Here is a 23,141-nt window from a genome sequence, read left to right as displayed (position 1 = left end):
ATTATATAATCGTAAATCGACTTTTAAGTAGTCTAATATTTTTCATTTCATTTAACTTAGGAAGACTCTAAAAAATATGTTGAATACGCAATTATTCTTATTACTTTTTAGTGCATATTCATTTGTTTTAAAATAGTGTTTTGTTTGAAGTCGGATTTTCTTTTTGTTAAAATTTTTATTTATACAAACTATGTATATTAAGTGATTAAAACCATAACCATAAACGATTTAACGTTAAGGAAATATAGTTACACTTTAAATTCATTAAATTCTAGTTTTTTATATTTTTTGAGGAATACCTATATACTGATAAAGATATCAGTAAGTATACGGTTTTAAATTTACTTTTACTTTATACTTCAAAATATTCGGAAGTCTCGATTATCTTGGATAATGTTTTTAATTGGATTGGATATCTATACAATTAGCCATACAGACACGCACACACACACACACACACACACACACACACACACACACACACACACATATACAGAGAGAGACACACACGCGAACGCGCTCTACCTTTAGCTATTATATATATATATATATATATATATATATATATATGTATTTTTGTAATTCTTAATTCTTAGCTTGTTTCATCTTATAACTTTGAATTAAAGTGTGAATGTGTTAAGGAAGAGCGACTTCTTCTGGCACGGGAGCTCACGGCACTCAAAGGAAGGAAGGAATTTTACAACATCACATTATTGTCTAATAATTAAATTACTTTAATGGTGAGACAGAACGTATTGTGGCGCGTGGTGCTGAGTGTGAGCTGGTTGGGCGTGTGTTGATGGGGCGGAGTTCTCAACTTGAGCGTTGAATCTGTAAATAACAAACACAATTAAAGAGGGTACAGATATACGACCTTTCTTCTTATATAATATTTGTAAACAGCCTTTGTATATTTAAAATCATTACGTAAGTATCAATTACGAAGCGCATTTTTATGTTTCTTATCTCTTGAATCAGGGGATTGTGAGTGCAGAGCAAAATATATACCCGTTATGTTTATCAGCGTTGTAGTGGACGGTGCGTACGGAACCGTCGGGCTGGTGCAGACTGTAGGAGCCGGTCACGTGGTCACCGTCACGAGCTTCGTGCTGAGACTTGATGTCACCGGTGTGGTGGTCTTCTACGTTGTATTGGAACTCATATTTAGGGTGCGACTGCAAAACAATATTTTATTAGAATTTTATAGTTAGAATAATCAATCGTCATATTGAGAATTTACACAGAATACATATTGAATATTGATAGAATGCTTACGTAGTAGTCCTGGTGCTCATGAGCGTCGTGGTGTTGGCTGTGGTAGACGGGAGCTGAGTGGTATGCGATAGGAGCAGCGTGATGAACTACGGGAGCAGAGTGGACAATGGGGGCAGCGTGGTGAACGGAGACAGCGGGTTGATGGTAGACGACTGGAGCAGCGTGGACGGCGATGGGTTGGGCGTGGTTGTGGCCGTTTTGGTTGTGCGAGATGTCGTGGCGGATGATTGACTGAGAAGAAGTGGCGTGACCGTGACTTTGTCCATGGTGCTGGGCGCTCACTGCCATCAGCGAAGCTGTGAAGAAAAGTACCTGCAAGAAAATAGTTATATTAGTGATTAATTTAAAGCGAATTACTTGATCATAAAGAAATATTTGTTTTATCAACTCTAACTTACTTTGAATAGCATTTTATGTGTTTTGATCTGAGTTCCGGAGAGGAATGATATTAAACCGAGATCACTCGTGCTTTTATATTCATAATCTCATACTGCGTGTGTTTATTATGGACATGTTACGTACGTTTGTTTGAGGTGACAACTTAAAACAAGTTTATACATTTCAATTTGTACCACATACATACATTTATGCAACTTTGACATCTTCTTCGACAACAAGAAAAATGAAATACGCTTTTCAATTTTTTTTTCCTCCAAGACAATATTATACTGTAGCCAATACGGTAGTTTAGTATACAAAGTACTCTAAGAAACCTACCTGCTGACTAATACATTTCTTACAGCGTCATTGCCTATGGGTGATGGTGACCACTTACCATCAGGTGGCCCATATACTCGTCCGCTAACTTAAACCATAAAAAAAAACTAAGTCATATTCGGTTTATTGCTTTAGGAGCTACAATAAAACACAGGCGACAACACGTACCTGTATGTTAAATTTATGACAGTCCTTGTCTAGCTTACGTTTCAACCTCTGAACCGCGCTTAAAATACATTAATATGGAGGTGTTCGTGTGATTAGCTACAATATTTTGTTTTGTTTTTTGTCATTTATTAGCGTTAAATATAAAAATAAAGACCTGTGTAGAATATCATTATAAAAAATTGTTTTTGTTAATCTGCTGACAGTTTAAATACTAAAAAATATCACTAGAATAATAAAGTATCACTAAAAAGTTTACCGTATTTAAGTTAAATATAGAACATAATATAATCAATAATCACACATGAATATGATTTATTATGTTAGGTATTTAATTAGCTATATCCGTCTTCCTTTTTTTTCAATTTCTACGTGACACCTTAGTCCACTTTCAAAAACGTTTAATATAATGATATTTATCTATTTCAACTTATATAATTGCACAACATGTTAAAACAGGCATGAGATAGAGTATTATAAAAAACGGCGCGCAAAACTGATTATCGCCTACAGCGATCTAAGAGACGACTATCAAACAAATAAAATCGAAGTGTCCGATTGTAAAAAATTACAACCTTTTACTAAATTTCTTTTTTTTTATGAATTAGGTGGCAAACGAGCTGGAGGCTCACCCGATGGAAAGTGACTACCACCGCCCATGGACATCTGCAACACCAGGAGGCTTGCAGGTGCGTTGCCGGCCTTTAAGTAAGGAGTAGGCTCTTTTCTTGAAGGTTCCCATGTTGTATCGGTTCAGAAAAACCGCCGGCGAAAGCTGCTTCCACAAAGTGGTTGTGCGAGGCAGAAAATGTCTAATAAATCGCGTAGTTGTGGATTTTCGGACATCAAGGTGGTGAGGGTGAAACTTAGAATTTTGACGAGATGTCCGAAGGTGAAATTCAGCAGCCGGGATTAATCCGAACAATTCCTCGGAACATTCCAAGTGAAAAATTCGATAGAAGATGCAAAGTGATCCGTCATCTCTACGCAAAGCCAAAGGATCAAGGAGATCGGAAAGGGCTTGATCGTCGATAACTTGAGCCGCTCTACGTTGGATGCGGTCAAATGCAAGGAGCTGGTACTGGGGAGCACCCGCCCGGAGGTGAGAGCAGTACTCCATGTGAGGCCGAATTTGCGCCTTGTAAAGTTTTAAGCGATGGGCCGACATGAAATACTGTCTCGTCTTGCTGAGCACACCGAGGTTTTTTGAAGCCAATTTGGCTTTGCCTTCCAATTGACCGCGGAACTGAACGAGGCTCGAAATATCAACGCCAAGTATTCCGATACTACCTGTAGCGGCTATCGGGATGTTCACAAATCGTGGAGAATAACTTATGTAATGAAGATTAACAAGATCCGATTAAAAATATTTTGAGAGTCGTTCTGATAACAAAGTTGGAATAATGCCTTAATAAATCAACCTTTTTTTAGATTCAAATATAAAATTTGATACTATTTGTTTCCAAAACGTATTTTTACTTTTATTAAAGAAAAATTCATACTTTTGTGTTTTTTTAAGTATTTATAAATTATTTGTAGATTATATTTTTATTTTCCTAAATATAAAAGTACAACACAACAAGGGAATGATAAGTCAATAATAGATTGTATTTGGTTAAAACAAATTTATTACTTAATCTTAATTGCACACATAAGAATTGTTCTACATTATTATCAGCTACATATTGTTCTACAATAATTTAATGGTGAGACAGAACGTATTGTGGCGCGTGGTGCTGAGTGTGAGCCGGCTGGGCGTGTGTTGATGGGGCGGAGTTCTCAACTTGAGCGTTGAATCTGTAAATAACAATAAGGATTAAAAATGGCTCAGTCATTTTTAGACACATAATCAATCTGTTGCGGTCCTTGCGGATATATTTAAATTCTAATTCAAGTCATTACGTATGAATCAATTGCGAAACAATTTTTACAATTTTTTACAATTAATCATAAGGAAGTTTGCATAAATTATAGAGCGAAAAATTTACCCGTTATGTTTATCAGCGTTGTAGTGGACGGTGCGTACGGAACCGTCGGGCTGGTGCAGACTGTAGGAGCCGGTCACGTGGTCACCGTCACGAGCTTCGTGCTGAGACTTGATGTCACCGGTGTGGTGGTCTTCTACGTTGTATTGGAACTCGTATTTGGGGTGCGACTGCGAAACAATATTTTATTAGATTTATATAGTTAGAGTGACCAATAAATAATCGTTATAATGACAATTTACACAGAGTACATATTGTATAATGATATAATACTTACGTAGTAATCCTGGTGTTCATGAGCATCGTTGTGTTGGCTGTGGTAGACAGGAGCTGAGTGGTATGCGATAGGAGCAGCGTGATGAACTACGGGAGCAGAGTGGACAATGGGGGCAGCGTGGTGAACGGTGACAGCGGGTTGATGGTAGACGACTGGAGCAGCGTGGACGGCAATGGGTTGGGCGTGGTTGTGGCCGTGCTGGTTGTGCGAGATATCGTGGCGGATGATTGACTGAGAAGAAGTGGCGTGACCGTGACTTTGTCCATGGTGCTGCGCGCTTGCTACCATCAGCGAAGCTGCGAGGAAAAGTACCTATACAAAAAAAAACACAAAATGAATTACTTTACCAATAATAACAAAAATACGAGTATAATTAATAAACATTATTTATTTATTTCAAACTTACTTTAGATAGCATTTTGCGTTTTTTGGTTTGAGTTCCGAATTGCAATGATATTAAATTGAGATCATTCGTGCTTTTATATTCATAATCGCTTACTACGCGCTTATTTCGGACATGTTACGTACGTTTGATTGAGGTGACAACTTAAAACCAGATTACAAATTGTTCTACTTATTAGGCAACTTGCATTTTTAACCCTTCGAGCTTTTGATTTTTGAGCTTTTGATTGGCTAGCGAAACAGATTCCTTATAAGCGTAGCGAGAGATATAAAATTATAAGCAAACCACTGAAAAAAGCAGTACATTCAGGCCGAGTGTATCCACATTCTCACTAAGAGCCCGTAGAACGAGTACTACGGGCTCGGGCTCGTACTTACTATAGTCTATTCCAATGGGAAGAGGAGAAAAGGTAAATAAACAACTTTGACCTTGAATTGATATGTCATTTGCGTTCGACTAGTGAGGTGAAAATAATAGAATGAATGGGTAATGAATGCTAAGGAACGATATATTTTTTTGATTTTAAAAGTAATTTTCCGTTTAAACAAAGTCAGGTCGTAATAAAAAAACTTTAGAGAATTCCGAATAAGCACCCGTGCACATATACATATAAAACTATAAAATTGCTATGCACAAAACTGATCTTCATTTCGAGATAAGAGATTTTTTAAGTAAAATAATTCTTTTAACATTTTTGGGAAAAATGTTATTTTTAAGTAAAAACCTTACTGTATAAAAAATAAATCGTTAGGTAACTTTTTACGTTTCTAATAAATAATTCATATTATTATTACAACCCATTAAATAATTATATATTTAAAAAAATATCTATAATGTATTTTAAAACTAAAATAATATATTTTTATCTGTATAAATTCATTCAGTCTCCATTCGTTTAGCGAACGGCCTTAGTCGAGGCCTCTATTTTAAATGTTCGTCATCAAAAAATGGCGTTTTGAATGTCGACAAACTGTTTTCGTTACTTTGGAAGTGAAATTAAAGTGGATTTATGTAGTTTAGTGAAATATTGTTGTATTGAATTGTTGTGTTGAAATGAAGATATATTAATCAAGAACTGTTTGTAGTAAATCATATAGCAGAATTATCAACAAAACACTTGTGATATTGAAAAATACGGTATGTTTTGAATGTTTCCTTTTGTCATTGGAATGGACTATACATTGTCTGTATTGGGGTTTGTACATAGGATAATTGACCGCCTCTGCAATCTCCAACTAGAAGACTGCTCTATATCTTAGAGTACACTGTACTCACAGGAGGTCAGGAGTTAAGGGTGTTCCTTAAGTTTTATCGATGCTCAGGGAGACGGCTCAAAATACGGCGAGCATATCACTTATGCATTCTACTTACTCTTTTGTGGTATAGCCGTCAGCGGTGGCACTGTACTCACAATGCTGATTCGCAACTATTTCTCGCAACATGACATTTTTGCAGAAAAGACCACCAGTGTCTCGCGCTATTAGATATAATGTTTATCACGCTTGGTAGCGAGAAGCCTTGGCCTATAATGGTTGCCAGGAAATGGGGCTGGAACCATTCGGCACTGCGTCTGAAGGAGCGTCATTATCGTGGCAGGATTTTTACATGTCCTTACTTCACTATACCGTCTCGGTACCTACCGAAGTTGGTCCGTCTGGTTTAGCCACCCACCGAATTAGGGCTCGATAAACTAGAGCATTGACTTGTTTACCTTTTTATTTTTAGATAAATACTTTTCTTAATAATATTTTTAGTATAAAAATATGTTAGTAATCCTGTTAGTAATCGTAATTGGCGTACTATAGATGAAAACCTATGAAACATGTGCAAAGCACTCATCCCTTATTATTTTTAAGTTATACTAGTCGCCCACGGCTTCGCCCGCGCTTTAGTGTGTTTTGGTTGTCACGTGTTAGGTATAAAAAGTAGCCTAAGACCTTTCTTGGAATTCAAGTTTACTCCATGCCAAAATTCATCGATTTCGGTTCAGCGATTTGGTAGAGAAAGAGTGACGACAGACATAGACAGAGTTACTTTCACATTTAAGTAATTATAGGAATACGGTTGATGTCGCTATGTCTATGGCAATATATTTTTTTCATGATGATCCACGGTGCGATTCTATTAACATACATTTCGCACCACAATTGTGAAATGTTGACCACTGACTTACGATGATAACATTATGATATGTGTATTCTGTAAATGTTGTAATTGTTATAGACAATATCGCGTATCAAATTCTGACACTTCGTGCTGGTGTTTTGCGGTGAGTTTCAAGTTTCTTACAGAATATCTCTGCTAAAGTGAATTTGTTTCTACAAAGTGCTTTACTGATCGAAAAATAAATACACAATCAATAGGTATTTTCATACCATTGCATAATTATCTTGTAGTCGGTATGTTAATTCTTGGTTAAAGTTAAAGGAATATTATACCATAAACTTTAAAAGCAGAAGTGTCACTTAAAATATAACAGTGGATTCATAATTTTGTGTACCAAGAGAATTATTTACAAAGGTTATTTTTATACATTGGTTAATATATAAATGTAAAGTCTTGTTATACATAAGAAAAATTGCAACTTACAAATTAATTAAATAAGTATTTTTTTAAGAATTAAAATAAATAATAGTTACAAATCATGAAATGATGGCAAGAACGCGATCGCACCTCAAAATCGAATTGAAATTCCTATTTTAGTAAAAACTATCAACTGTCGCTAGTGAAAAAAATAAGGTAAGGTATTTTGTCAGAGGAATAAGTATATTTGCACTATTATTTCAAATACAGACTTCAAACGAAATTTTAAATTAATTTAAACTAAGATTTAGAACACGGATACGAATCATTTTGTGAAAGTAATAAGGATTGGAAATAAGATAAATGAGAATGGCAAAGTAATCAATCACTTTACTAAATGCATTAAAGTTTTTATTAAACATACTAGTTTACGGTCGCGAATTCGCCCACGACGTATTGCTAAGATGTGAAATAACCAATATCCTTTCTAGTATCGATTTGACGGTAAGTATGCAAAAATCAATAATGATCGGCTGTGTAGTAGAATTAAGATTAAAAAGCATAACAAAATAAATGAAATTCCGTATTTCGTTTATCGAGAATAAAAGTCAGTATCAGCACAAAGCGCGCACGTGTAGGACAATTATAATGTACTAAGCATGCTGACAATTTAATGAACTACTAATATTCAGTTATGTAATATTAAATAATGCAATGTGTTTTAAAAAAATAAATAATGCAAAGTGAATTTGATATAAGACCTCCTTATATTATTTGGACGTTTGGACGTAATTTGTCGTGTCTTTATCGTTTTCCAAACTTTTATTTTCAAACGTATCTTTATTGGATTTTCTTTATGTGATACATATTTTCAAAGAATCTGTAGCGTTCAAAAATGTGAGTTTGAATCTTCAAAAGGGCTATAACATAGTTGTGTATCACTAAATACAACAACTGGTAATGTTGAAATTATGCATATTTTAAGTCGACACGCAAATACTTAAAATAAATGTACTTAAGGCTTCTGAGTAACAACGAAATTTGAAACATTTTAACCGATTTATTTTGATAGTTTGATCGGGTATTAGTTATGGAATAATTCGCATAATGTCATTTTCTTTAATTTGTTTATTGCTTAATCTAATTATTCATAACAAAAATGCTATATTACATTATTAGGTAAATATTGTTCTAAAATAATTTAATGGTGAGACAGAACGTATTGTGGCGCGTGGTGCTGAGTGTGAGCTGGTTGGGCGTGTGTTGATGGGGCGGAGTTCTCAACATGAGCGTTGAATCTGTAAATAACAAACACAATTAAAGAGGATACTGATACTCGATCCTTCCAAGACATATAATATTATGTTTGTAAACAGCCTTTGTATATTTAAATTCAATTCATTACGTGTGTATCGATTAGGTACGAAACGCATTTTTATGCTTCTTATTTCATTAATCATGGGATTGGTAGTGTAGAGCAAAATACATACCCGCTATGTTTATCAGCGTTGTAGTGGACGGTGCGTACGGAACCGTCGGGCTGGTGCAGACTGTAGGAGCCGGTCACGTGGTCACCGTCGCGAGCTTCGTGCTGAGACTTGATGTCACCGGTGTGGTGGTCTTCTACGTTGTACTGGAACTCGTATTTAGGGTGCGACTGCGAAACAATATTCTATTAGAATTTTATAGTTAGAATGATCAATAAATAGTCGTTATAGTGACTATTTACACAGATTGCATACTGATATAATACTTACGTAGTAATCCTGGTGCTCATGAGCATCGTTGTGTTGGCTGTGATAGACGGGAGCTTGGTGGTATGCGATAGGAGATGCGTGGTGAACTACGGGAGCAGAGTGGACAATGGGGGCAGCGTGGTGAACGGAGACAGCGGGTTGATGGTAGACGACTGGAGCAGCGTGGACGGCGATGGGTTGGGCGTGGTTGTGGCCGTGTTGGTTGTGCGAGATGTCGTGGCGGATGATTGATTGAGAAGAAGTGGCGTGACCGTGACTTTGTCCATGGTGCTGCGCGCTTGCTGCCATCAGCGAAGCAGCGAGGAAAAGAACCTATACAAAACAAACAAAAAATGAATTACTTTACCATTAATAACAAAAATACGAGTATAATTATTATTAAACATTATTTATTTATTTCGAACTTACTTTAGATAGCATTTTGCGTTTTTTGTTTTAAGTTCTGAATCGCAATGATATTAAAACGAGATCACTCGTGCTTTTATATTCATACTCGCTTACTACGCGCTTGTTTCGGACATGTTACGTACGATTGATTGAGGTGACAACTTAAAACAAGTTTACATATTCCAAATTGTTGTACTGAGTACTGATTAAGTAATTTAAACTTTTAACCTTTTTATCTTCTTAATCAATTTATAAAATGACTGACTGCGAAATAATTCCTCATTGTAGTACATATGTAGATCCAAAGTGGGTATCTTAAGTGGTCAAATGGGATTATTTTGGTTTGTTTGACATTGATTTAATTAAATACATATTATATCGAGGAAAACATGTAAAATTATCAAGGCTCCTGCTTAGAAATTTGTTCATTCGGAATATATTAGTAAAGGAAAAAAGAGCTGCAAAAATATAATGCAATGTGTCAAACTTTGCGCGTAGCCGCTACGACGGCTATTCAGAATTTTAATTACTATTTATCTTATCAATCATTAGTTTTTATTTCTCATCGCAATAATGAACTCAAATATTATACCAATATTTTCAAGTTTGTATAAAATGTATTTCAACTTAAAATAATCATATCAAATCAAATCAAATTAAAATAAACTTTATTCAAGTAGGCTTTTACAAGCACTTCGAATCGTCATTTTACAATTAAGTGAAGCTACCACCGGTTCGGAAAGTAGATTCTACCGAGAAGAACCGACAAGAAACTCAGTAGTTACTCTTATATTTCTTATATTGACGGACTCACCAACTGTCATTTTAACCATATATTTCAATATACATATTTAAATTGAAATCATAGTTTGATTAGTATTCTATTCTTGTTTGTACGTTTGCATGATTCCAAACCACACTGTTTTTAACAAAAGCCAAAAGCGTACAAAAAAAGGTAATGGTTGAAATTTTTTTTTTAAATATTAAACATAATTCACCATTTAAATAAAACTAGTTATAATTAATTATTTTTGAAATCCCGACGTTTCGAGCACTTTACAGCGTTCGTGGTCACGGGTAGAATAAGGTGGCATTTCTATTTTAAGAACAAAAGATATATTATTTACAAACTACCGCCAACGATTTCTCAATCGATAATTCAACATTTATAGTATGTTTTTTTATATTCTGTACTTCTATATAGTTCCCTATTTACAGATTTTAATCACCGTATCAGGTTTATTAAAGAATGTCTTGTCATGTCTGTCTTAAATTCCAAAAATGAGAGAATAGAGGCGACATGTGACTTTATTGGTAGTGTTTGCAGAAAAACTAAAAAAGGAAAATGTTACCAAATTGAGCACAGGCAGTATATATTAATGTTAATAATTGTTTTTTTTTTTAATTTCTTTATTAGTAATATTTCATTTAAAATCCTCCACAATTGATGTAATAAGTTTCTAAATGACATATTTAGTATCATAGATTTTTCATTCGAAACAGTTTTTATAATACATATCATTTGTTTTCTGGTAAAATTCATTAATAATATAATACTAGCGACTAGTCCCAGCTTTCGCACGGGTGCAATACTGATACAAAATATACTACAGAATTTGTTACGACATCACATTAGAATTTTTGAAAATGATCAGTGCATCAGTACTATGTTGTCCATTTATTATAATACAAAAACCTTCCTTCTTCTCCATGATCTTAGAATACATACAGACAGACAGCAGTAAGCGACTTTGTCTTATACTATGTGATGATAATATGACAATGCTCTGTTTTTTTTTTAAATACGGCACTGTCATTTTAATGAGAATTTTAACACTTTTTAATACTGGAAACAGAAACAATCCCAGTAATTACTTTACCTATATTCCCAACTTTAAATAAAATATTTTAAATCGACTTCTTGTTGACTTAGGAGAACTAGCCAAGTCAGACCTTAGGCTACAATATATTATCCTGAGATATGGAAATAAATGATGTTTTATGTAGTTTAAAATACATTCAGGACTGGCCATTGTACTTGGCACACATTTAGATCTCACTTCTTTTGTCGTTGGAGTCAACAACCGAGGCTTATATCTTAATATTGTACTTGGCTTGGAAGTGGAACCCAGTTAATAACGTGATAAATACGTGTATGTATTAAGTAATCCTAATAAAACGAATAAAATGAAAAAATATTATAAAATGACAAAAATTTACTAGTTTTCAGATTTTTTCCTTTGTATTCGCATAATTACCTACTTGTATTCGAAATTTGAGCTTTCTAGGTCACCAGGAACTGGGAAATAGTTTTGATCTATAGGTCAGTCAGTGTTAAAAATGACGATTTTTGGATATTAATACCTATATAACCGTTTAAGATATGTATATGAAATTTGCAGTACATATGTATCTCGCCAGTCTCAATATATGAGCCGAATTTGACATATTTATGTCCAATTGTTTTTGAAAAGTGGCTCCAAATTGTTCGGGTAATATTACACAAGGTGCTGCACGCCAGTACTGTTACAAGTACTTGGCTTTGACACGCTGCCGCGTGTCTAGATTCAAACATATAATTTTATTTAATTACTAAGATCACCAATTTCTCGTATAATTAAGTTATCAAAATTATTATAAGACTTAAATATAGTCAGACATAGTCAAATATGTAGTCTAGCAATATTGAGGACGAATAGTAAGTTGATGAACTTTCAGCTTTGAATTGCATATAAATGGCTGTTATGCGATTATTGATTAATGGCTGATATCAACGGTAGGCATAGAAAATGATAAGTTTGTATCACGACGGTCGATTTTTCTCAGAAAAACGAAAACAAAATTTAACCCTTTTTTCAATATTTGAGAAAAACCTTATGAAAAATTCGAGTTTCACGAAGTCTCACGTAATAACTGAAAAGAATTCCAATTTGCTTCATTGCGTTAATATAGGAAAGGTATTAGAACTATAATAAGTTAGGTTTGATTAAAAATACAATTTTACGTTAAAATTTTATTTACAAAAATATTGTATTAATGTATATTCTTATATCTATTGAATTTAAACTATTTAGTGATGAGATAGGATGTGCTCAGGAGCGTGGTGAATCGGCTGGGCGTGTGTAGATGGGGCAGAGTAGTCAACTTGGGCGTTGAATCTGAAAACACATACAACCAATTAATTAACAGTCTAATAAAATCATAGTTTTACATCCTATTGCAAAAGTATTGTAAGTATTGTTAGGTTTCTGACTAAAGGAAAAAAAATAAAGTATGAAAATTTATTTTTCATTCATTAACTATTATTAATATTCATCTAATCATGGACACGATCTTGTTTAAATAATAAATAGTGTATTTTTGACAAATTTACATACATTACCAATATTTTACTTGATATAGAAGATAAATATAATTTACCCGCTGTGCTTATCAGCGTTGTAGTGTACGGTGCGTAAGGAACCGTCGGGCTGGTGCAGACTGTAGGAGCCGGTCACGTGGTCACCGTCACGAGCTTCGTGCTGAGACTTGATGTCACCGGTGTGGTGGTCTTCTACGTTGTATTGGAACTCGTATTTAGGGTGCGACTGCAAAACATTATTTTATTAGAATTTTATTGTTAGAGCGATCAATGAATAATTGTTGTACTGAGAATTTACACAGATTGCATACTGATATATAACTTACGTAGTAATCCTGGTGTTCATGAGCGTCGTTGTTTTGGCTGTGGTAGACGGGAGCTTGGTGGTATGCGATAGGAGATGCGTGGTGAACTACGGGAGCAGAGTGGACAATCGGGGCAGCGTGGTGAACGGAGACAGCGGGTTGATGGTAGACGACTGGAGCAGCGTGGACGGCGATGGGTTGGGCGTGGTTGTGCGAGATGTCGTGGCGGATGATTGATTGAGAAGAAGTGGCGTGACCGTGACTTTGTTCATGATGCTGCGCGCTTGCTAGCATCAGCGAAGCGGCAAAAATTACAACCTAATTGAAAATAGACATTAATAATAAAAATATCTAATAGAATTTAATTTTAAGATTTATAGTATCTTATATTTTAACTCACCTTAAAATTCATTTTGTACTTTTAGATGAGAGGCTCAAATTTGAATGATATTAATTTGAAATTACTCATGCCTTTTATATTCTGAACGATTTAATGTGTTTAAATAAAGAACTACTTTCGTAGTCACCTTACTATGTGTTGAAACTTAAAACGAGTTTATGGTTTTCTGATTGTTAGTATTCAAATATTTTTTACGCAATTTCATCGTAATTAATTAATGGAATCTTACACAATTAACAAACAAATCACTACTCTCCATTAATAAGATCGTAAGATGATTTTTGGCCAAATTGAGATTTTGGTACTATAATGTAATATTATATAATTACTACACACCCGTTAAACGCTTCTATGTCTAAACACCTAACTTTTAACTGGCATATAATAATATAATAATAATCATATTAAAATTCCCGCGCATATAGTTGTCTACTCGGCTGCGACGATTTGCGTTGGTCTATAGCACGCTCAAGAGAACAAAGGCTCAGTTCCTACGTCGTATAATTTACTCGTTTTAGTGTTATTTTCTCAAAATAGAAATTAAAAGTCCTTATGTAGCTAATGGTTATTTGTTGTTTCTTTTAAAAAGCGCTTAACCTATTTCAATAATTTATATGGGACCACTTCCGGTCCCATATAAGTTTTATTGAAATATAATTATATACCAAATAATAACATAACAAAAGAAATGTTTAGTGAACCTGTACTTCTCTTCATAAAAGCTACGAAGAGGAGTATAAATCTATATATTAATGTCGAAAGAACTATTTCCTAACTCCTAGTAATTGAGGATTACACCTTCCATCATCAGCTCGGCAGTATACCATAATGATTACTGGAAGCAAATGCCAATAAAACTTCAGATAATATGTAAAAAACGGTACATGTGCCTATAAAATTTGAGGGTTCCCCTCGATTTCTGCAGGATCACTCTAATATTATCATCATGGTACCATTCCAGGAGTATCTTCTTTCTAACTAAAAAAAAATCATCAAAATCGGTTCATAAATGGCGAAATAATCGGCGAACAAACATAAAAAAAATAAACGGGTCGAATTGAGAACACGCCTTTTTTTGAAGTCGCTTAAAAAGTAGAAAGATAATAGATTAATACCGTGCTTAGAAATCTAAAAATACTAACATTTTATAGTATACTATTTTTTTCCAACATGATATTTGCGATTTTATACGTGGCCAATGTTTTTTGATTATTCGTCGTAACTATAATGTATAATCATATGCGTCGTTATTTATTAAATACCATGTGGCAACAAGAATAAAACCTTATTTTTTTCCCATTTTTACTAAAATATGAATTTTTATTTCAATGATAAGGCTTTATCTTTGTGGCGTATAATCGGTCCTGTGTTTCAAAATCAATTACAAACTGTTTTTGATGGCTGAGCCATGCAAAGATGCAAATTCAAAATCGCTGTCCAGAAAAGTAACAAATTTTGTCATAGCACTTAATTTGACTTAACATTTCGCTGCTATCATATTTATTGGTTAATCTGCCTGTCGAAAAAGATTATGAAATGTTTAGAAGAAAATCTTTCCTTCCATAGAGTTTTGCGTTAGCATGTCTGGGTATGTACTCTTCATACTATCCACCACAAAGTAGAAATAGTCAGTATTGTCGTGTTCATGTTTGAAGGATGTGTAAGCCAGAGCCAGTTTTAAACCTATATATAGAAGGGACTTTATAATTTATTTACACTACGATTCTAAATGGATAAACTTGCTTATCAGTATCTATGTAAACGCTTTCTATTAGTCCGGGAGTGCTGTGGGTTAAAGTGTGAGAGAAGGAACTTGCCTACCGTTGCCGTAAGACGAGCTAAACAGATTGGCGCCGTAACGCGTTACGTAACGAAGCGGTTCACTCTTCCATGAGAAGTAATTACTTAAAATTTTTAGCAATGGACCATTAATTTCAGAGATTACGATATACACACAAACAAAAAAAATGCAACTTTATAATATTATTACAGAAGTACATTCGTCTAGCTGTTTCAACTCGCCTTCAATTTAAACAATTGACGTGACACGCTTTTATTTCTTGTTCTTGTGTGTCAGGACAGAGGCAAGTAAATGGTATAAAATCTAATTTAACTAGCTGACTAAATAATTTGCTTATATTTTCGTTTTGTAATACAAGCTTATCGATTACATTATTTTAGAAACAACATAATACATCAGTTAAATGTTAGTTGTTTAAAAAATATACTACTGACTAAATTAAAAAAAATACAGATTTGTCATATATTAACAAATATTATTTAGGGATAATTTTGGCACTAAACTTAATGTGACACAAAATTATCTATGCTCAAACTAATTATTTCTAGTAAATATATAATATATAAAAATCTTTGGAATTAATGCGATCATGATCCTCACTGGCTGACTGATATTAGAGTTTGAATTTGTGAATCTGGAAGTGATCCTTTTTGAAGTGCAATCAACTATGAAGGTAACTTTAATTTTTTTGTGCACTCGATATTAATGACATTACATCGAGATTTTTTCACATAATTGACTTTTCAAAGATTTTAGAGAAATTTTGAGTAACTGTTCAGAAAATTATTAAAAATATTAATATATATTCTTTTTTAGAGTCGAGATGATTGCGAGTTCAATCCCAGGCAAGCACCGCTGATTCATGTGCTTAATTTGTCTTTATAATTCATCTCGTGCTCAGCGGTGAAGGAAAACATCGTGAGGAAACCTGCATGTGACAAATTTCATAGAAATTCTGCCACATGTGTATTCCACCAACCCGCATTGTAACAGCGTGGTGGAATATGTTCCAAAACCTTCTCCTCAAACTGAGAGGAGGCCTTTAGCCCAGCAGTGGGAATTTACAGGCTGTTGTTGTTATTGTTGTTGTTATATTCTTTTTTAAAAAAGTTTTTGGTAAACACCTGATAAGAATATAAATGAAAAATGTAATAATATTTTTGTTTAGTTTATTTAGTAAGCTAACAGTATACATTGGGTTTCCTAACGACTATTTAATTAACGCTTAGTGATGAGATAGGATGTGCTCGGGAGCGTGGTGAATCGGCTGGGCGTGTGTGGATGGAGCAGAGTAGTCGACTTGGGCGTTGAATCTGAAAACATTTTTTTACCATATTGAAACTTTCTTCGAGTTCATATTTACAGTCATAAATAATTGTTGTTACATTTGAATGTATGGACGCAAACAGTAATCTACTGACTGGATAATATCTTACCCGCTGTGCTTGTCAGCGTTGTAGTGGACGGAGCGTACGGAACCGTCGGGCTGGTGCAGACTGTAGGAGCCGGTCACGTGGTCACCGTCACGAGCTTCGTGCTGAGACTTGATGTCACCGGTGTGGTGGTCTTCTACGTTGTATTGGAACTCGTATTTGGGATGAGACTGTAAAAGCATGAAGATAATATTAAACTTAAAGGTTTTTCTAAGGTTAAAAAAATCAGCTTTTTTTAAAGACACCAATTTCTCAACTTACGTAGTAGTCCTGATGTTCATGACCATCATTATGTTGGTTGTGGTAGACTGGAGTTTGGTGGTGCGCAATGGGAGCAGCGTGGTGTACTACTGGAGCAGCGTGGACGATAGGAGCGGCGTGTTGGATGTAAGCAGGTTGGTGGTGGTACACTGGGGCACTGTGGACGGCAATCGGTTGCACGTGGTGGTAGCCTTGGTCGTGAGAGACGTCGTGTCGGATGATGGACTGAGAAGATGTCGCGTGGCCGTGGCTTTGACCGTGGTGCTGCGCGCTCACTGCCATCAGCGAGGCGGCAAAAATGACAACCTAATGAGATAAATGTAATTACTCATAATATATCAAGTATAAACAGTATTTGTTATTGTATAACCTGCAACTTAAAAGTAATTAACTCATTATTTAAACTCACCTTAAAATTCATTTTGTATTTTGTGATGTGTGGCTCAAATGAGAATGATATGAAATCCAAATTACTATCGCCTTTTATATTCTTGATGTTTTAATGAGTTTCAATGAGCGGCTTACGTATGAACTTGATTACAATTTGTAACTGCAAACGAGTTTGTGATTTTAGGATACTTGATTGTTAAATTTATATGCAATAAAATGATTTACATAATATGATAATAGAATTTAAAAAAAGACTATGTGCTTATCCAAGAGTAGTGTGCTTGCTTGATTTATTTAAATGACAATAAATTGAAATCACTTTAAATGAAATCTTTCTTACATCCCAATATTTGTTTGAGGATAACTATGTTTGTATATAACTATGTAATGTTTAGAATCAATTTTCTTTGATTAGGTACATAAATTAGTTTGTTCAAATGTCTCCAATAATACATATTTAATGTAATATGAATGTTAGCAGGTATTTGTACTCTAATAAAATATCTTAAGTCTTTTATTTTTATTTATTTATTTAAGATTCACCAGTGGTAAGTACATCAACACATACAAAGGTATACAATTTTAATACAACTTAAAACTAAATACATTACCTATTAAGGTGAATACCACTTGCAGAGATACAGTTGGAGATGACAGACTTACAAATAATCAATTGTTAGTAAATCAAGGTTAATTAAAAATGACAAGAATTAAAATAATAGGAAAATAATAACATACAAATATAAACAGAATAAGTTAGTTAGCAGACAATTTTAAGTCTTATTGCTCAACTTCTTAATCTAGATTCTAAATTAAAGAAGTTCGCTACGTGCACCTTCTCCTCTGCCTCAATAGGCAACGCAAGGACTAAGAAGGTTCTTAGTGCTCTATATCCTCCTAGGAATTGAAGACCCGCATATGGCTGCTAACCATCAAGGCGTCACAGTAGCATGCGAAAGCGTTTCTGTGGCGCCCACTGAAAAAACGAAGAGGGTATTGCTGGTTTCTTAGTGAATATTTCGATGTACTGGGCTGTACTAGTGCCGCGTCCTGGGCACCAACGAGTCCCACATACTACCCTGCTTATGTAAAGGAACCGAGGGTCGAGTAGAAGTCTTAAAAATAAAATAGGGACTCCTTGTTATTAGAAATAAAAAAAAAATATAATGCAGTCAAATGTATAAAGTGAACCCTTATAAGCATCAATAAAAAAAATAATCAATAAATATAGACATCGTATCGTTTCGTTTTACACATATTATTTTATAAGAGGAAAAAGAAAGGAACAGTGGATACATTTTACACTTCTAGCCTAAGGGAATGTAGCGAAATAGCTTAGCGGCATAATTTTACTAAGGTAGAGAGTTTGCGAATTAAGGCCTTGTAGAGTTGTCGTAGTCTCGTCTTGACAACATTTAACGAGAATGTTTATGTAGAATTTACAAATAACGTGTCATGCTTTAGATTCATCTTCTTTTCAACCGACTTCAAAAAGGAGGAGGTTATCAATTCGTCTGTATTTTTTTTTTTATGTTTGTTACCTCATAAATTTTTACTGGGTGGACCGATTTTGATAATTTTTTTTTTGTTTGAAAGGTAGTGCTTCCCGTGGGGTCTCATTTTTATTTTATTTTTTTCTGATGATGGTATCTGTATGAAAACGACATAAGTGTTAAATTTGCATTATGTATGTGCGCGATAAATAGGTGAATAACTCAAAATTGGTTGGCACAATTTTGATGATTCTTTTTTTATTATAAAGGATATGCTTTAAGGGTAGTTTGATGAAAGTTTGGTAAGGTTCTGAGCATAGGATCCATGACAAATTAAGGGAACGGGAGGGAACGGAACAATTCTGAGGAGCACGTTAGCAATACTCGGTCGAATCTTTTTTTTATGGGTTACTTGGATATTTGAATCACCTTCCGGAACGTGGTTATGTTCATGTAATTGTCATAATCGAATATTATAATCAACTAGCGACCCGCCCCGACTTCTCACGGGTGCAATACTGATACTAAATATATACTAAAGAATTTGTTTATTTACGACATCACATTGCAAACTTCTAAATAATCTTTGGAGTCGGTGTCAGCCAATCCTATACTATATCTATTAAAAAACAATACGAGAATACTTTAAGAAATATGTTTCTTACAAATTACCCTTTATACGATATTATACTGGATCAATCAAGGGGCTCGTATCGCTTCTTTCTTTTGATTGTTGTGGCAAGGGCACCGTGACTGACACCGGCTCCAAATATAACAATAACTATAACTACGTTATATAATCGTAAATCGACTTTTAAGTAGTCTAATATTTTTCATTTCATTTTACCTAGGAGGACTCTCAAAAATATGTTAAATATGCAATTATGTTTATTACTTTTTAGTACATTTTTATTTGTTTTAAAATAGTGTTTTGTTTTGAAGTCGGTTTTTCTTTTTGTTAAAATTTTATTTATTCTTAAGTTTTGAAACTACGTCATCGTCGTGGCCGAAACAAATACATTAATTATTTTACAAAAGAAACTACGTTCATATATTTTTGAAATATTGATCTGACTTAGGTCTAATTTCACCAAACTATGTTTGTAAAATCTTAATTAGTAATTTACTAATGAGTTGTTAATATTTAACGGGCTGTTATATCATTAAATGTCCCAGGAACAAAATTTAACAAGCCGTTATTAAATAGAACATTTAACTGAATGACATGTAAGTTACTCACTCTTATTTTAAGCAACCAAATTGAAATGCTTATTTGTAACATGTCATTTAGACGAAGTTCGGTAATATTTTATCTAGTCGTATAATACGTCATTTGTTGTGCTACGCGACCAATTTCAAAAATCGTTAGCTCCGAGTGATTTCAATGAAATGGAAACTACTTTTGATTTAAAACGATTGAAACACCAAATAATCATAACATGGTAATATTTATTTTTGAGTTGAGGTTATGTAGTATTATTTTGTGCTTTTTGATTGTGTTTGTGGTTTGGTTTATTGTGTTTCTTATTGAATATAAATAACTATGTCAAAGAAAAGACGCGTAAAGAATTTTTCGTCAAATGAAAAGGAAATCCTTGTTCATTTAGTTACGAAATACAAGGATCTAGTTGAAAATAAGAAAACGGACGCAGTAACTACTGCGATCAAAAATTGATTAATTGATGATTGAAGAAAAATTTAAATTGTACGCAGCGTCCATCTTGAGTTTAATTGTCTGTTACTGTCTAACGGACCTCTAGAGCTGTGATTAAATTTAACGGCTTGTTATAACAAATAAACACGCGTTAACTCGTGGTGGGACACTCGATAACTTTAACAGTCCGTTAACTGACTTAACAATACGTTAAATATTTAACAGGGTATGGTGAAACTGGACCTTAATCAATGTTAATCTATTAACATAAGAATTAACAACAATAAATGCTTAAATATATATATATACAAATATGAACTAAAACTAGTTACTGTTATGTTAATGCTAGCAGCATTTCCCCGTTGAATCGCAATTCCGATTCTCTGGGCAAGAAAACGGACCAGCCCTCCTGTCACCAGTGGAGGCAATGAGGCGAGGTGTTATACTTTTGATGAAGGTTTTTGCACCACTACTCCAAGGGCCAAGCGTTTCGACAGCAAATGGAACAAAAAAGTAATTAGATATAATACACGAATATTTAGTTCATTTTTTGGCTTCAGCTTTTTCCGCAGCGGCACCGGCTCTTAACATTGTTTCTCGGATATGAGATGGGGCCAACGTGTCAACACATGTAGCTTATATGTTAATCTGATATGAATTCTACTCCTAAGGTACGGCACATTAAGTGAAATAATAATCAATCAATTTCTGATATAGAAAAAGTAAATACAAATCAATATAGATTTGTTTTTAATCTTTATGAAAGCTATAGAATATTATTATAGAATATTTATCAAAGAAAGAAAGATAAGGTGAAGTGAACTATTTTAATAGCAATAATATATATTTTTTATGGTATAGGTTGGCGGACGAGCATATGGGCCACATGATGGTAAGTGGTCACCATCGCCCATAGACAATGACGCTGGAAGAAATATTAACTATTCCTTAAATCGTCAATGTGCCACCAACCTTGGGAACTAAGATGTTATATCCTTTGTGGCTCACTCACCCTTCAAACCAATACTGTACAAACACAACAATACTGAGTACTGTTATTTGGCGGTAGAATAACTGATGAGTGGGTGGTACCTACCCAGACGGGCTTGCACAAAGCCCTACCACCAAGAAAATTTCTTTCGTGCAAATGATATTTATGGCATTTACTTCGGACCGTTGTACTTTTATGTGTGTATATATCCTATATCCTATACCTACTATAGTAATTCACAATATTTATTTTCTAAAGAATTCCGATGAGTGTTAAGGACATGACAATAAAAATATTTAAATCTTCTAAAAAAAAGAAAGTTTGGGTAAATATGTGAAAATTTGATACGAGTAATAATTAAAAAAAATTAATAATATTTTATGTTTATTTTATACAGTAATCTAATAGTATACGTTGAGTTTCCTAATGACTATTCAATTAACGTTTAGTGATGAGTTAGGATGTGCTCGGGAGCGTGGTGAATCGGCTGGGCGTGTGTGGATGGGGCAGAGTAGTCGACTTGGGCGTTGAATCTGAAAACATTTTTTAACCTCATTAAAACTTTCTTCGAGTTCATATTTACAGTCGTAAATAGGTTGTTAGTAGCACATCTCATCGTCGATACAACTCTCTCTTTCTCTCCCCTTATTTTGTTGTTGTTACATTCGAATGTAAGGACGAGCATAGTACTATACTGACTGGAGAATGTCTTACCCGCTGTGCTTATCAGCGTTGTAGTGGACGGAGCGTACGGAACCGTCGGGCTGGTGCAGACTGTAGGAGCCGGTCACGTGGTCACCGTCACGAGTTTCGTGCTGAGACTTGATGTCGCCGGTGTGGTGGTCTTCTACGTTGTACTGGAACTCGTATTTGGGATGAGACTGTAAATGCATGAAGAGCGTATTAAACTTAAAGGTTTTTTTAAGGTTAAAAACAATCTGCATTTTTAATTACACCAATTTCTCAACTTACGTAGTAGTCCTGGTGTTCATGACCATTATTGTGTTGGTTGTGGTAGACTGGAGTTTGTTGGTGCACAATGGGAGCAGCGTGGTGTACAACTGGAGCAGCGTGGACGATAGGAGCGGCGTGTTGGATGTAAGCGGGTTGGTGGTGGTACACGGGAGCACTGTGGACAGCAATGGGTTGCTCGTGGTGGTAGCCTTGGTCGTGAGAGACGTCGTGTCGGATGATGGACTGAGAAGATGTCGCGTGGCCGTGGCTTTGACCGTGGTGCTGCGCGCTCACTGCCATCAGCGAAGCGGCAAAAATGACAACCTAATAAGATAAATGCAATTATTCGGATAGTCTCATAATACATAAAGTAAAAATAGTATTTGTTGTTGTATGAATATTTACCTGCGACTAAAAATATTTATTAATTCATTATTTAAACTTACCTTAAAATTCATTTTGTATTTTGTGATGTGTGGCTCAAATGAGAATGATATGAAATCCAAATTACTCTCGCCTTTTATATTCTTGATGTTTTAATGAGTTTCAATGAGCGGCTTACGTATGAACTTGATTACAATTTGTAACTGCAAACGAGTTTACGATTTT

General features: G+C 34.5%; 4 protein-coding genes and 1 pseudogene across 4 annotated transcripts; all 5 read right to left on the bottom strand.

The window, feature by feature from the left end:
* Positions 1-734: 734 nt before the first annotated feature.
* Positions 735-4,837, bottom strand: LOC124530439 (histidine-rich glycoprotein-like). The gene is made up of 7 exons (XM_047104610.1): positions 4,826-4,837; positions 4,420-4,731; positions 4,146-4,312; positions 3,861-3,954; positions 1,276-1,587; positions 1,009-1,175; positions 735-831 (listed from the first exon to the last, which is right to left on the bottom strand). Exons 1-7 carry the CDS (start codon positions 4,835-4,837, stop codon positions 735-737), a joined length of 1,161 nt encoding a protein of 386 aa, XP_046960566.1.
* Positions 4,838-8,546: 3,709 nt separating this feature from the next.
* Positions 8,547-9,522, bottom strand: LOC124530627 (cuticle protein 8-like). Its single transcript, XM_047104862.1, has 4 exons — positions 9,511-9,522; positions 9,103-9,414; positions 8,836-9,002; positions 8,547-8,643 (listed from the first exon to the last, which is right to left on the bottom strand). The coding sequence occupies exons 1-4, from the start codon at positions 9,520-9,522 to the stop codon at positions 8,547-8,549; spliced, it is 588 nt and encodes a 195-aa protein (XP_046960818.1).
* Positions 9,523-12,559: 3,037 nt separating this feature from the next.
* On the bottom strand, positions 12,560-13,567 carry LOC124530438 (annotated as a pseudogene).
* A 2,975-nt stretch (positions 13,568-16,542) lies between these two features.
* LOC124530622 (cuticle protein 8-like) lies at positions 16,543-17,525 on the bottom strand. Its single transcript, XM_047104858.1, has 4 exons — positions 17,460-17,525; positions 17,051-17,356; positions 16,793-16,959; positions 16,543-16,669 (listed from the first exon to the last, which is right to left on the bottom strand). Exons 1-4 carry the CDS (start codon positions 17,469-17,471, stop codon positions 16,582-16,584), a joined length of 573 nt encoding a protein of 190 aa, XP_046960814.1. The 5' UTR covers positions 17,472-17,525; the 3' UTR covers positions 16,543-16,581.
* Positions 17,526-21,971: 4,446 nt separating this feature from the next.
* Positions 21,972-23,141, bottom strand: LOC124530621 (cuticle protein 8-like). The gene is made up of 4 exons (XM_047104857.1): positions 22,979-23,141; positions 22,551-22,856; positions 22,293-22,459; positions 21,972-22,111 (listed from the first exon to the last, which is right to left on the bottom strand). Exons 1-4 carry the CDS (start codon positions 22,988-22,990, stop codon positions 22,024-22,026), a joined length of 573 nt encoding a protein of 190 aa, XP_046960813.1. The 5' UTR covers positions 22,991-23,141; the 3' UTR covers positions 21,972-22,023.

Source organism: Vanessa cardui, chromosome 6 (genome assembly GCF_905220365.1).
Source record: "Vanessa cardui chromosome 6, ilVanCard2.1, whole genome shotgun sequence".
Lineage (NCBI taxonomy): Eukaryota > Metazoa > Arthropoda > Insecta > Lepidoptera > Nymphalidae > Vanessa > Vanessa cardui.
This window is presented reverse-complemented; position numbering and strand designations above follow the sequence as displayed.